At 32.8% G+C, this 15,533-nt stretch overlaps 1 protein-coding gene across 1 annotated transcript; it reads left to right on the top strand.

Annotated features, from left to right (window-relative positions):
- Positions 1 to 2,544: 2,544 nt before the first annotated feature.
- On the top strand, positions 2,545 to 11,747 carry LOC133171684 (uncharacterized). Its single transcript, XM_061306473.1, has 4 exons — positions 2,545 to 2,837; positions 7,626 to 7,712; positions 8,062 to 8,103; positions 8,925 to 11,747. The coding sequence occupies exons 1-4, from the start codon at positions 2,577 to 2,579 to the stop codon at positions 8,964 to 8,966; spliced, it is 432 nt and encodes a 143-aa protein (XP_061162457.1). The 5' UTR covers positions 2,545 to 2,576; the 3' UTR covers positions 8,967 to 11,747.
- Positions 11,748 to 15,533: the final 3,786 nt, after the last annotated feature.

Consider the following 15,533-nt stretch of genomic DNA (forward strand, 5'->3'; position numbering starts at 1 on the left):
ACGAAAACTGGAAATTTCATCGTCTCCAACCGGAGCTGATTTTCGATACTTGCGAACTGAATTAAATGCCGAACTTACTATTTATCAGTACCACAATGCTTCTAGTACTCACCAATATCGATGAAAAGAAAATATCACTCCACATGGTCTTGCAAGATTTTAAAATGCACGAAATGAAAAGAAAACTCGACCGTCTGATAAAATGTTTTCACCAGCTTGTCTATTTCATAAACAAACCCGTATAAACGATGTTGGTGAGTACTAAAGACATTATACTATTGATAAGTTGTAAATTCAGCATTTAATTCGGTTCGCAAGTATCGAAAATCAACCCCGAGAACACTGGAGAATGCCGCCTCCAGTTGGAGGCGGCGAATTTCCAGTTTTTGTAATGGCGCCGGTTCTGACGTTTTTCTGGCACGTAAAATATCAAAATCGTGAAAAAAGCCTGGAAAACGTCAGATATTTCGGACTAGACTATATGTATGATACAGGTACCACAGAGATCTTATTTCTTTCTTCTTGGAAGTTTCTTCTGTGAATATTAGGGGCACACTTATTTTGTTAAATGGGCATACATGTATAAATGTATTTAAATCTTGGCTTCAATTCAACTTACAATATCTAGATTTATAAGACTTTTAAAATGTCTATGGAAGATACCCAGCTCATTTTGTATCAGAAAATGAAAATCATGGGGTTGTTAAAACTGTGCGACAGATTTATCAATGTGAGGTTAAAAAAAAGGGGGGGGGTGAATAGCCTTTATTTTTAATAAATCTTGAAACAGAGTAAGTCAAGTCACGTCACATCTTACTAACAACGTTTCTATTAGTGCAAGGGTAGATGAATAACAAAGTGTTAGGAATTTGAACTCATTAAAAAGGTATTGTTTGTACGAAGGCTAAAATATATTGGTATTACCATGGGTATAAAATGTAATCCATAATTGGTAATTTTGGGTGTTTAAAATAAAATCTTAATTTCATCAGTTTATTCGATCTTGTATTGTTCCATACACCTCTCTCTTCGTATCGGTATATATATACGAAGTGCAATGGATCATGGGACAAGACTATGAGCAATTTAAGATTTAGCTACAGCTAGGTGCCAACTCTTTCTTTTCGAAATGACTTTTTTGTAAAAGAGAAAGTATTACATCAATATGGGAGGATTTGATCGTACTACAAAAAAGGGGTAAGTGCTCTGTCGATTAAAATTTCTATACAAAAATAACAGCAAACAATTTTTTTTCTCGACTGAAAAAAGTAGGGGTGTGGGGAAGAAAGATGGTTAAATCAGGAATACCAGTCAACTCGGGAAACTTGGCACCTGTTCTTATAAATGAAAAAATAATATGATATAAATGTAAAATATTTTCAGATTTTTTTAATTTATCAAATGCATGATGAAATATGGCGTCTAAAAACGGTCATCATTCCGGAGTCTTTAATGATTGATTGATTGTTGTTGTTTTACGCCGAGTCGGCAATATTTCAGCCATATTTCGGCGGAGTCTTTAAAGTCAGACAAACCTTTTTAATATCTCACACTTTCAAATTAAATATATTTGGGGAAATGAGACTAAGATAAATATAGAAAAACAAAACTAATATTTTCAAACGTTTGTTTAAGCGGCTGTGAGATTGATAATTGTAAGCATGGATTTCAACAATTTGGGGAAACTTTGGCTGTTTTTGGTCAGTGTCAGGGTGGTTGATTGATTCTCGCTATCTGATAGAGTGTTTTCTTGAACACTTTTGCGAAAGAAAGGCAAATAGAGAGTTTTCGTCGTAAATTTGTTATTTTTTTAGACTGAAAAATAACACATATCAGTCGGTGAATTACTGTATTTCAATATGGGAATTTGTTCGGGTGAGATTCTTGAGTTTGGCATAGAATTCAAATCCCCCTTTTATTTTTACACTTGAAGAGAAATCGGATTTCAAATTAGATGACTTTCCCAACTAATTATTAATCTGTTTAGGGATGGAAATTTTGTTGCAAATATACATGAAATATTTTTGCAACAATATTTCTATTAGCATTTCAAATTTACAAAATAATGATTTAAATGTTCTATTAAATATCTATTAACTCATTTCCCACGTCAAACTGCGAGTTTCATATATAATGCATATAACATAAGACAAAGAAAAATCATTTACGCATGTAATTGATATATTTGCTAAAAGTGATTTATAGGTCCGATGGGCCGAGTGTTGAACGTATATGCTTATTTGTCTAAAGAATGTAAAATTATTGCATACACAAGTCACTGAATATACTTACTCTACCGGAATAGTAATTTCGTTTTGAAGAATATATTCTGAAATATAGAGTAACCGTAAACGTAAACAAAAGAGCACCTGTGGCATATAATATAGTCCATTGTAAATATTTAATTTGCGTCACTAAAACTCTAATTTTTGTTTTATAATTTATTATTTTTTTTAGTAACACCTTTATAGAAGCAAATTCTGTTTTAGAAAAATGTTTGTCATTTCCTGTTAATGATAGTGCGCATGAATATCTTTATTCCAGTTAATGAATGGAGACAGTAGTAAGTGTTAGATATGGCGACGTACACGGAGTATAATCAAGCAAGTTCCGTGGATTCTTACAGAAATACTCCGAAACAGAATATTTCCTCTGGACGACCAAACTCTTCAGAGACACATGTTAGTTTTAATCATAAAAATAAAGAGGAGGAAAAAGACAAACGTCAGAAATATTTGACAGCTAAGTACGGACAACACCAAATGATGTTGATTCGCAAAAGATTGGCAGTAGAGGACTGGCTTTATGATAAGTTGAGAGAACTCCACAACTGTCAGGTATGGATACAACCTGTTGATGTATATTCATTGTAATTTTTTTAACGTTTGAAGTCATTTTTCTGCATAACAAGGACACTATGCAAAATTTTAATTTGGTAGTTTCAAAATCGACGAATTACTCGATTCCAAGTATGATAATGGTTCCGAAACAGAATATTTCCTCTGGACGTTTTTTTTTTTTTTTTTAGAAAGAGGTGCAGATTTGAAAATTTGGACAAGACATGTTAAAATTGATTTTAATATGCCAAGGAGAATTTTAAAAAAAAAAGTGTAAATAGTGATTATTTGCAAATACAGTTTCTAAAGGTCAAAGGAGCTGAGAAAATAGGCCTAGTTTTTTTTTTAAGTTAATAAAAAAATTTAGTCATAGGATGTTGCAAAAACATGATAAAGAGCAGTTTAAATTGATATACTGCAGTTAGTTTAATATAACTTGTTTATATCCACAGTGTATCTTGATTCTCTTTCCCAGCTCATTATTCTTTAGATGTTACAAAGTCACTTTGAAAGTGCGTAGTTTTATGCTGTCCTCATGGGCTTCATCATTATAATACTCTGTAATTATTGAAAAATTGTTTGCTCATTTAAATTTTTCAGGTTTGTACTTATAAAAAATAAATGAAACACACCACTGCATACTTTTATCATAAAGCATGACTTGTAGTCTGTGCAATATTATAAACATATTGCAAAAAGCATGGCGAGTTAAGAAAAGGTGTGTGCAAAAAAGAGCAGAAAAGAAAATATTGACTTAATGCATATCTCTACTTATAGCATGACCTTGGTGTCAAATTTTATTTATTTAACACTAATCTGACCTCATTTACAGCTTATTTACTGTTCTTGATATACCAAATAAACTGTAAATTGCTCAATTAGCAGTCAGTTAATATATACATGTATATTTCCTATCGATAAGGGAACACGTGCATTGGCTTTTCTTCTTTCATTTCCTATAAAGTACAGCAAGTTCTATGTAAATCTGTTGTAGATTATAATTCAAACTTAAAAATTGGATATATGTTCTACGTATGATAAAAATGATAAAAGTGTTAGATAATCTATGTATCTGTGAGAGGAAATCTTCCCCATTGTTTGATATTCACACAGCCATTTTCAGAATACTTTTAGTACATACAGACACTAACAGAGCAATAATTTTCTCCTCCTGGGAAATTTCCTAAGCCATATGGTAGAGCTATTGATGTATTTTATGCATGGTGGTGTTTAGGGCAGTTGACTTTATGACCAGAAGGAATGCATGCAAATTTGAACACAATGCTTTGTGCTTCTGATTTTACTCAGACCACTGTTTTAGCAGATGCCTATTTGGTTATTCATGGTCAGGGAGCACTGACAGACCATAAGCATCTATCCAACGGGCTCTTGGTTTTTGATGCTCAAGTTTGTGGGTCATTCTCCTTAAGTGGTTTTGTAACTAACAAAAGACTAATAAAAAAGAAGGAGAAAAAAAACTTTGTTTATGGGTCCATTAACAGGTGTTTGTATATATGTCACTCTTCAGTAAGGGAGGAAAATATTAATTCAGATAATGGATGATAAGTGAAACAAGTATCTTCCTAGTAATGCAGACATGTTTCTGGGTGCCACCCAGTTATAGGGGCTGATTTCAATATTCCAGAGTCAAGTACTACAGGGGGTTTGTCCATAAAGTATAGCCTCTTGTTTGCCTGATCTTCACTGTTTCAATCCAGGTGTTATTGTTAATTTTCAGTTTTCCTTATACAAATGCATACCTTTCCTGTTTTGGGATTTCATTCAGATTAATGAAGATGGATTTTTTTTTTGTATGTGGGTATTGTTTTACACATTTGCAGAGGATTGTTTTGTGGGATGTGAATTATGCATGGGCTCCAGTGATAAAAGTGATGTAATGTGGGAGGTGTAAAACACTGGTCTCACATTCAACAGGATATCGATTTAGGATGAAAAAGCCGAAGCTTGATTTTACTTACATATATATAAGTATATTCAACTGAATATTTTTCTAGGTGAAATATCAAGACAACATGCAGTTATAGTACCCTAAAAGGAAACTGTCGAGTCATTCCAAAAATGCATGTACACTCATATATGCACATAGCCCTGTATATATCTGTCAATGAGTAATCTTTGGAATACAATAAAAATTTACAATGCCCTGTAGAGTTTTTTTCCCCCAGGAAGACATGTTACAACATAACTATACCTGGGATATCTTCCTGTTATAGATAAATTAATATGAGTCCAGCACATGTATTTCAAAATTCTTTTGATTCTTATTGGATTATACAATCAAAGTTAAAAGTCTAGGTCTTATTGAAATAATCTATGAGAGAAGTCACATTAAAATTAATGACGGATTACAGTAAAGAAATATTGTCATTATGGGATTTGAAGTAGATAATACCATACAATTAAGGGTTCTCTAATGCCTTAGTTTGCATGACAATACCCTGCTTTCCACCCCTCCTAAATACCGAAATGACCATGTGGGTTGCTTGGTTTATATTTTTGTAACTAACAGCTTTTATAGTTTTGTACACTGTTGTTGGGTAGTCCAGCTTTTGATAAGGCTGATCTTATACCCAACCGTTGGTCAAAGTATTGACAGAATTAAAGCCACTCTGAATGCAGTTCTATTGTCCCAGTGCTTTGCCAATCAATAGGGAGGGTTTTTACTTTGATTTGAATTGATCAGTGTATTCAGTTTTTAAATGGATACAGGGCTGCATGTTTACCCTTGATATTCGTGGCAGATGGTACTGTTTATGAAAAGGGTGTCACATTTTGTGATGAAAGGGGGGAACACTTCTCTTGCCTTTGTACCTTGACCTTCTATAAAGGGTAGAATGCAGCCTTAGCAGCTTGCATGCCAAAATTATGTGTGTGCTTTTTTTTTTTCATCAGCAGATTTTAATTTGTGTAGTAAGATTATGCAATTACAAACATGAGGGGAAAAAAACCATCTGCTGAATCTAATGGATGAGTGTTAATATTAGGAATATGGAGTATCTCTGTTTTAACTTTGAATGGATTATTGAAAAGTATAAGAAATTTACAAATAGCAGAAATGTGTTTTTCAGCTAAAAAGCTCACGTCATATGTTTTGTCAAAGTTTCATTATGAAATTCGAAGTAAACATTTTCCAGATCAGTTGAAAAACTCTTTCTGTGTAGGTTTTTGCAAAATGTTTATCGTCAAAGAAGTTAGTGCATGAAATTGATGATTAATCCATGTGGTTATGAGCCCAGGAGCAAAAAGTGATCTAACAAACATGCTAAAGTGCATGTGGTCTTGGATATGGAGTGAAGTTTTCTAGCTTGAGAATTTTGAGAGGTACATACAATACAAGTGTGCTAGAGGGAGTGTATGTTTGTCAAATTAATTAATGCATAAAACCAAAGACATTCCCATCATGGTAAAGGGATTGTATTAAAGTCAGATTAATTAATGCAAAAGCATGTGAAAACAAAGACACTCATCACATGACTCAAAAGTTATGACAAAGAATTATGTGATCAAAGAAACGCACACAGAGATATGACAAGATGTTTGTACACACAATGACAAAAGATAAATACATGTAATGAAATATATATATATAGATTTTTTTAAATCGAGATATAGGATTGAATTACTTCCATTCTTTCAAATCAAACTAATCTCAAGTGTGAGCTTAGGTAAACAGAAAGGTATCAACTGATAAGGGTAGTAATAATCGAGGGGGAAATAATGGCCCTAATTCATGTTAGCACGGTCTATGGCCTAGTCACCTCTACCAGGGAATGCTATGGTCTTCCTGCCCTTGAGTCAGAGAGAGAGGTGATAAAAAAGAAGTAGGAGTGGGCCAGTCTTAGTGTAAAACTTGTCCAGTAGTGGACGTTTATCTGTAGAGCATACTGGTCCCAGCATATCTGCCCCCTAGTGGACATTAATCTCTTCTGTTATGTTACAGTTGTCAAGCGTCTTCATTTATAAGAGAGGACAGCCACTAGTATGTATTGACAAATAGATAAAGGAAGTTGTTGTCTTCTTGTGTGGAAAAATCTGTATCTTTGCTGTACCGGGTAATTGATTAAATAAGATACCTATAATATACCTGTAATATATTCAAATAAATACTAGTAAACTGCTGTAGGTAAGTATGCACCCCAGAGCATTCAGTGCTGATCAGCATTCTAGAAAAAAATAATTTTAATTACCTTTTATAATTATAGATATGCATGATAGTTTTGAAGGATTACATGTCATATCAAATGTCTTCAAATTCTATCAGTTGCATGAACATCCTAATATTCTGAGCTAGTCAGAGAAACTAGGGGATGGAATAGCAATTTAGCGATATCAACAAACACAGTACAGGCATTGAGGCCATGGCTGGGTGGGTACATGTATATATATCGCTACCGCAGTAAGGTCACTGGAGACAGAGATAATAGAAAACAAACAACTCTTTCAAAAACAGTTTCTTATCAAGCTGTAATTGAATTTACATAAAACATTACACCAATAAATTTGTTTACGGAAGAACTAAGACCCCTCTAAAATCCATTCCTATCAGCTTATACAAGCTGAAAAGAAAAAAACAAGGTTTATAATTTTTAAACCTCTTTCAAAATGTAAAAGTAATGTTATGCAATTGCATGTTTTTTTTTCTAAGACATTTTTTTTCCCCCTGAGATTAAGTGTTTTGATAAGTGTCTCGTAATGACATTTCTTAAGATTTGAGTGATACAACATGTGATAAAACATGACATGAATAATATTTACATATTTTTATAGGAGGACGACCAAGACCATGACTGCAACTTAGATCTTGAGGATGTTTTAAATCTTGACACAGACATTGAAAGAAGAGAATATGCACAGGTATGAAATTGCAAAGAATACAGAAAACAAGTTTACACATAAAAATACTGAACAAACTGTGTATATGGTTGTGCATACAAATGGAACTTTAACAAAAATAAATTACTGGGAGGTGGGCATTCTACCTGTTTCTCTTGTTAGCCATTACCTTTACAATTACCGTTACTATAAAAAATGAAAAAAATTGCAACAGACTTTAAATTTTCACTCATTTAGTCATTAATATAGATTATAGCAAAATACTTGTAGTTAGTACATAACAATGATCATGCTATGCTACAGCTTTCAAAAAATGTTGATATGTGTATATGTGTACGTTGTATTGATTGCTTTTTTTTTTTTTTTTTAGAAAGAGCTGGTCACTGCACGGGTACCCAGGGAGGAAGTAGAGGTAACATAAAACATTTAAAAAAATCTCTCATTAATACTTCTTTTGATTGAAAGGAGGCACATGAAAAACGATCTTATAGCTTTGTCAGTAGTTCCTCATTTTCTTCATTGCTGCAGACTCAGTCATGTGTTAAGTACAAGTCTTCTCTGGCTGTCAAATTTCCGTGTAATGTACTGCGTAAAAAATTTTAAGATGTCTGGCAGATTAATCAGGTCGGCAGTAATGTGGGATGGCTGTCTGTCGAGGAGGCAAATTTTGTTCTTGACTGTACAGCTCTGTAGTTGTCAGGTGTCAGCATCAGCCTCTCAAGTATCATTTGTGATACAGTGTATCATCATGTTAGTAGCACATGCAATATCTGATGCAGATATCAGATATTGTATCAGAGTAATACATATGATATCTGATGCAGGCTTAACTGATATCTGTGCTTGAGAAAAGAATGCATTCAGTAATGTGTGATAATACATGTATACTGTGAATACAATCATGTATTAGATACTAAATAATGCCAGCTAGATTAGCAATGACGTGATAAGTACTCTGAAACTTTTTTTTAACCCCCCCCCCCCCCCCCCCCATATACACAAGCATATATGCTTGTACTAAACAGCTGCTAAACAAATGTGATACTCAATACCAATATATATATTTCATGGCTTTTTTTAATAACTAGTATAAGTTGTATAAATGTATACCATCTCAAACTTGGACCCCCTTCCCTTTTGATTGCTATCAGAAAACATATGCAGAGAGATAACATCTAGCTATTCCAGATTAAGTGCATTTGAAATTAATGTCTTTGGAATTTTATTTTTCAGAGATTTATAGATGAGCTGATAAAGAAGTCAAAAACATTGTAAGAACAGTAAATCTGGTCTCAGTGTGTTTGTGAGTGAATGCAAGAGACAGTGGATTTAGCATCAGGGACTTCATACAGTTTTCGCAACAGGGATTTTTAAGATGTCAGACACTGTACACAATTTTACTCTATTCAGAAACAGTCAGCTGATAACTGCTTCTAGATTTAGTTTACTGAACTTTTGCATTTAAAAAGGGTGTATATTTATTTTCCTAAAAATTAAGATTATCATTGAATTAATATAATTTTGTTAGCAATGTTCAAGGTACTAAAGCCATCCATAAGTAAATAATATCAGTATTAATAAATTGTTACATCATTTAGAAAGTTTAATAGCTAATATAAAAAATTCAGATCTATGCTTTTGCTTCCCATAGATAAAATGGGATAGAAATGACATTGTAGGTTTCTGTAGTAGATAAATGACAGATATTATTTTATTTTTCTGAGTTGAATGAAATTTTCAAAAAGATGTCAGAAAGGTACATGCTACAGCTTTGATGCATTTTGAATGTTTGTCTTTGACTTAAAAAAAAAATTAAATGAAATTGTAAAATAAGAATATGTCAGGAAAAAAGTATAAAGGGATCTGCCCTATAAGTCATGCAGTAATTGCATTTATATTATAGTGACACAATTACTAAATATAGTTAAGAACAGTGTTGAAGAATAAACAAAAATTCTTAAGTACAAGTAGATCTTGTGTCAACTGAATTTTAGCATTTTTTCCCTCTAACTTTGATGTACATATTAATTTTTGTTCATTGGCATTTAAGACCATTTGTCATATATACCTCAAGTTTCATTTGAAATCCCTCCAACTTTTGGATCAATAAGAGCAGTATTTATTAAGGAAGCTCTTTCTGTAAATTTTTGACCACTTATTTTTTGTTTCCTATGTTTTTTTTTATGTATTGTAGATATATTTTTAAGCTTACTGGTAAACTTTTATGAATGCAGTCCTTTGTTTTATGTTCATTTTAGTTCACCTCTTCATAAAAAAAAAAAAATTGACCCCCTCCCCCATGACTTTAAATTATCATTTGTATCCATATGATTTATTGAATAGGGCACATAAATATTATCCTGTGAACAAATTTACAAACCTGTGATGGTTTATCCAATGTTGATAAAAATAGAATAACCATATAATTATACACAACATGAGAGGAGAGTTTAATACATCCACATTTTTTTAAAATGATTATTGTGAAAGGGGTGATTTTTTTTTAAATTTGTTCAGTTGCATCAGCTTTTTTTCTTCTTGAAAAGATTCTTTTTTTTTTTTAAATTGTTATGTATATGGACCCAAAAGTTTGAAGTGTTGCCGTTTTAATTCCATTTTAGATTTACTCAACATGCGATGAAATGATGGTGATTCTTGGTTTTAACCTAGTTTCTGTATGTGTCCTTGACCTAGTTTTTTGTAGGGTTGTGATTTTACATGTTGTTATGTAGTACCCTTTAGTTCATTCCACATTATTTCCCACCCCTCCTCATTTTAAAACGTTTAGTATGTACTGTAGGGAGTTTGTTTTGTTTTCACTATAATAGATCAATGTTGTATCCAGACATAACGTTTTCCGGCCAAATATTTTTGTGACATTTATCGTAAGGAATCTGACAGTGATGTGTTAATTGCTTGTTTGTACATTTGTTTGTTGTAAATTCGCAAATTTATTGGCCTTTTAACATGTAATTACAGCAATAATTATTTTGCGTTTTGTTATCAGCTATGTGCCAATATACTCATTGTGTACTAAAATGTATTCACTATCTTGCTGTAAATTGGCATTTTGTTTTGGATTTATATTTGAGATTGATGAATTCAGTACAGTACTATATTTGGAATCTATTTTTTGAAAAGAAATCTTCTTAGTTGATTTTGTTCAAAGATTTTGGAAAAGAAATCTTCTCAGTTGATTTTGTTCAAAGATTCTGGAAAAGAAATCTTCTCAGTTGATTTTGTTCAAAGATTTTGGAAAAGAAATTTTCTCATTTGATTTTGTTCACAGGTGTATGGCTCATCATGATTTCTTTATTTTGCCTTTCAATTCTCTTTGTAAGAAAGCTTATGTACCAGCTAAGGCTGACATATAAAAAGAAAAGTTGTTGAGAAAATCAGCTGAAGAGAGCAAGATATTCACTAGTTTTCACATATAACAGTATGACACGTTACATATTAATATTTTACAATACATTACAGTTCATGTTATGCACCTACATTTCTAATGTTTGAGACTAAAATCTTCATTACAGTAAATGAGAGATTATGCAGGATCAGCAACTTCTGAAAATGTGCTTTGTAAAGAAAATTATTTTGTATCAAAACATTTTTTCAAGTCATTGGGTATCATTGACTATAAACTTGTGATTTCTTATGTGGTAAAGTTCTGATTGTTCAAACAAGCTGCAAAAGACAGTTATAAGTCAAAAGATGGAGTAAACATAAGAAATGCACATCTTAATGATAACATCATGTATTACACACTGAACATATAAGGGCTGAATAAGTTGTGTTGTTATGATAACATTATCATGTGACCACCATGTCTCCATGCTCTAACAGGAAGTGTACACCCTGACAGAAAGTGCATATACTGACAGGAAGTGTATACCCTGTTCACAACTAGTCACAGACACATTGTATATTTTCTATACTGCTGAATGGATACTTTTTTTTTTGCATGTTAATAGGTGATTTTATTACAGCAATAATTTGTTTAAGATTTAATTGTGTAGAAATTTTGATTTTACAATAAAGAATTTTTTATCTCGTAAATTTTGTTGTGCGAGTGTTATTTTTGTGGGATCTTCATAAGGTATATTTCTTTATGATCTATTCAAACTTCATGTAAACTTGCGATAGATATATTGCAAAACAAAGGACAAAAAATTTAGGAGTGTCACACAAAGGTTCAAGTTTTCAAATTGCATGAACAGAGGTGTTTTTAGGGACTCGTAATAATATTGTGTAGCTCTTTTTGTATTATTGCATGAAAATCTGTAAAAAATTTGTGTCAGTGTTAAATAGATAAGGGAGATACTATATACAGGGTTAGTTTTACCCCATGTTATTTTCGCTCAGTCACACTTGCAAACGGCCTTGCTGCACCTTAAATTCCTCCAGAACAAGTTGTGTAAAAGAGATAACTCTGTCTTCTTAGAATTTGCCATTTTAAATTCCCCCACTTGCAACAAGTGCTAATATAAAGGGGTGAAAATAAAACTTGGGAGAAAATTTCCCTCTTTACAGTAAATTCAGAAATTATCTCAAAAACAGTATGAGTAGGCAGAAATTGGGATATATATATATATATATATATATATATATATATATATATATATATATATATATATATATATATATATATAGATAGATAGATAGATAGATAGATAGATAGATAGATAGATAGATAGATAGATAGATATATATATGCTAGAAAGAAAAAAATTATTTAATATAAGATCTTTCAATTGTAGTGCCAGAATATTTAAAAGTCTAACTTCCGTACTTTAAATAATGCTGCTTAAATCAATGAGTATCATGTTGATTATGCCAAAAATCATGGTTTATTCTAGAATTCTACTTTTTCATATTTTTCTAACATTTTCTAAGGCACAAAAAAATTCTCGTGAAAAAATATAGGAAGAAAACTCCTTGCTTAATTATCACACTTTTATGATGTCTAAAGACCAAGCCTAACTTGTAATTATGAGAATCTATATTTGTAGTAATGATAAACTGCTATAGCCTCTAAGAATTATGATTTTCCAAAAATGTTTTCAACAAGAGTTTCACAAACTCAAAAATCTATATGTGTCTTCCTGTAGCATAAGGACTGTGTCCTTCATTAACCAAGGCTCTTCATTGGCAGGTCTTTCACCTGTCATTTCAAGGGCATGGTATGGCACCAAATAAAACTGTGAAGAAGAAAAACATGATAAAACAGACCAGGATTTGGACCTAGCCTGTTGGCAATTGAACCTGCTTGACCAACACACTTCCTTTAAATTCTTTCTAAATGGTTAAATGTCACTAGGTTAAACAGTACTTATTTTATTTCAGAAATCTTTGAAAAGGGAAATTACCATTAGACATCCACACCAGAGTTGTGGTTCCTTAGTTATAGAAAAAATAATAAAAGAGCTGATTCTGTTTTAATTGTACATTTATTTTCAATAGCAAAGTTTAAAGTAAACTCATCTTTGATTTTCCCTCAGGAAATGCTACAAGATATCTAACATTATTATGCATTAACATATGTATGAACCTTAACATGTTGATATGCCCTTTTTGTTCCGATTTATTGGTGCTTCAAAAATTCCAGGGATTGAAAAATTTTGACCTTCACCACAGCTATACAAAAATTATATCAAAATGAGTCACTATTTCATATTAAAGAAAAATGTTGAATAATACATTAAAAGAGTAAATTCTAAATATGTATATATTAATACTCACATGTAATACAGTTAAGCTTCAATATCTTGAACATTGATATCTTGCACCACTTGGACAATGGATATGTTGAAGTGAGTTGGAACTCCCAAAAACTTTTTTTATATATGTATTTTAATCACAATATCTAGAATCCCTGGATATCTCAATATCTCATTTTTTTCTGGTCTCATTGAGTTTGAGATAACAAGGTTTAACTGTTTTTATAGCACTTTTTCAGGTTACACATTTGAAACAGTGAAAACAGTGAAAAGACAATTGATAAGGCCAAAAAAAATGAATCAGTAGTTTCTCAGGCACCGCCGCATCAGGTCAAACACTGCCGCATTGATCAATTTTAATGAATATTGAAAAGGGAAATAACTCAATTTTCTATTTTTCCAAGTTGAAAAAGAAAATTGAGTTATTCCCCTTTTTAGCTCACCTGAGCCGAAGGCTCAAGTGAGCTTTTCTGATCAAAATTTGTCCGTTGTCTGTCGTGGTCGTCGTCTGCGTCGTTGTTGTCGTAAACTTTTCACATTTTCATCTTCTTCTTCAGAACTACTGGGCCAATTTCAATCAAACTTGGCACAAAGTATCCTTGGGTGAAGGGGTTTCAAGTTTGTTCAAATGAAGGGCCATGCCCTCCTCCAAGGGGAGATAATTACGAAATAGCAAAAAATTAATGGCATTATTGAAAAATCTTCTTTTCAAGAACCAGTGGGCCAGGAAAGATGAAACTCATGTGGAATTATTGTCAGGTAGTGTAGATTCAAGTTTGTTCAAATCATGTGTTCAAGTTTTACATAGGAATATATAGGAAAAATCTTCAAAAATCTCCTTCTCAAGAACAGCAAAGCTATGATTGGTCATATTTATTTGGAAGCATCCTCAGGTGGTGTAGATTCAAGTTTGTACAAATCATGACCCCCGGGGGTAGGGTGGGGCCACAATGGACGATCAAAGTTTTACATAGGAATATATAGGAAAAATCTTCAAAAATCTTCTTCTCAAGAACAGCAAAGCTATGATTGGTCACATTTATGTGGAAGCATCCTCAGGTGGTGTAGATTCAAATTTGTTCAAATTATGACCCCCGGGGGTAGGGTGGGGCCACAATGGACGATCAAAGTTTTACATAGAAATATATAGGAAAAATCTTCAAAAATCTCCTTCTCAAGAACAGCAAAGCTATGATTGGTCATATTTATGTGGAAGCATCCTCAGGTGATGTAGATTCAAGTTTGTTCAAATCATGATCCCCGGGGGTAGGGTGGGGCCACAATGGATGATCAAAGTTTTACATAGGAATATATAGGGAAAATCTTCAAAAATCTTCTTCTCAAGAACAGCAAAGCTATGATTGGTCACATTTATGTGGAAGCATCCTCAGGTGGTGTAGATTCAAATTTGTTCAAATTATGACCCCCGGGGGTAGGGTGGGGCCACAATGGACGATCAAAGTTTTACATAGGAATATATAGGAAAAATCTTCAAAAATCTTCTTCTCAAGAACAGCAAAGCTATGATTGGTCATATTTATGTGGAAGCATTCTCAAGTGGTGTAGATTCAAGTTTGTACAAATCATGACCCCCGGGGGTAGGGTGGGGCCACATTGGACGATCAAAGTTCTACATAGGAATATATAGGAAAAATCTTCAAAAATCTTCTTCTCAAGAACAGCAAAGCTATGATTGGTCACATTTATGTGGAAGCATCCTCAGGTGGTGTAGATTCAAGTTTGTTCAAATCATGACCCCAAGGGGTAGGGTGGGGCCAAAATGGATGATCAATGTTTAACATAGGTGTACATAGGAAAAATCTTCAAAAATCTCCTTCTCAAGAACAGCAAAGCTATGATTGGTCATATTTATGTGGAAGCATCCTCAGGTGGTGTAGATTCAAATTTGTTCAAATTATGACCCCCGGGGGTAGGGTGGGGCCACAGTGGACGATCAAAGTTTTACATAGGAATATATAGGAAAAATCTTCAAAAATCTTCTTCTCAAGAACAGCAAAGCTATGATTGGTCATATTTATGTGGAAGCATCCTCAGGTGAGGTAGATTCAAGTTTGTTCAAATCATGACCCCCGGGGGTAGGGTGGGGCCACAATGGACGATCAAA

This window comes from Saccostrea echinata, unplaced genomic scaffold (assembly GCF_033153115.1).
Source record: "Saccostrea echinata isolate AGI-Se365-2 ecotype Australia unplaced genomic scaffold, CSIRO_AGI_Sech_v1 ptg000002l, whole genome shotgun sequence".
Classification (NCBI taxonomy): domain Eukaryota; kingdom Metazoa; phylum Mollusca; class Bivalvia; order Ostreida; family Ostreidae; genus Saccostrea; species Saccostrea echinata.

Bases quoted from the DNA above. Each gene is read 5' to 3' on its own strand.
- LOC133171684 (XM_061306473.1), top strand. From the start codon at position 2,577: ATGGCGACGTACACGGAGTATAATCAAGCAAGTTCCGTGGATTCTTAC. The intron at 2,838-7,625 runs GTATGGATACAA...ATATTTTTATAG, and splicing joins GAGAACTCCACAACTGTCAG to GAGGACGACCAAGACCATGA. The intron at 7,713-8,061 runs GTATGAAATTGC...TTTTTTTTTTAG, and splicing joins AAAGAAGAGAATATGCACAG to AAAGAGCTGGTCACTGCACG.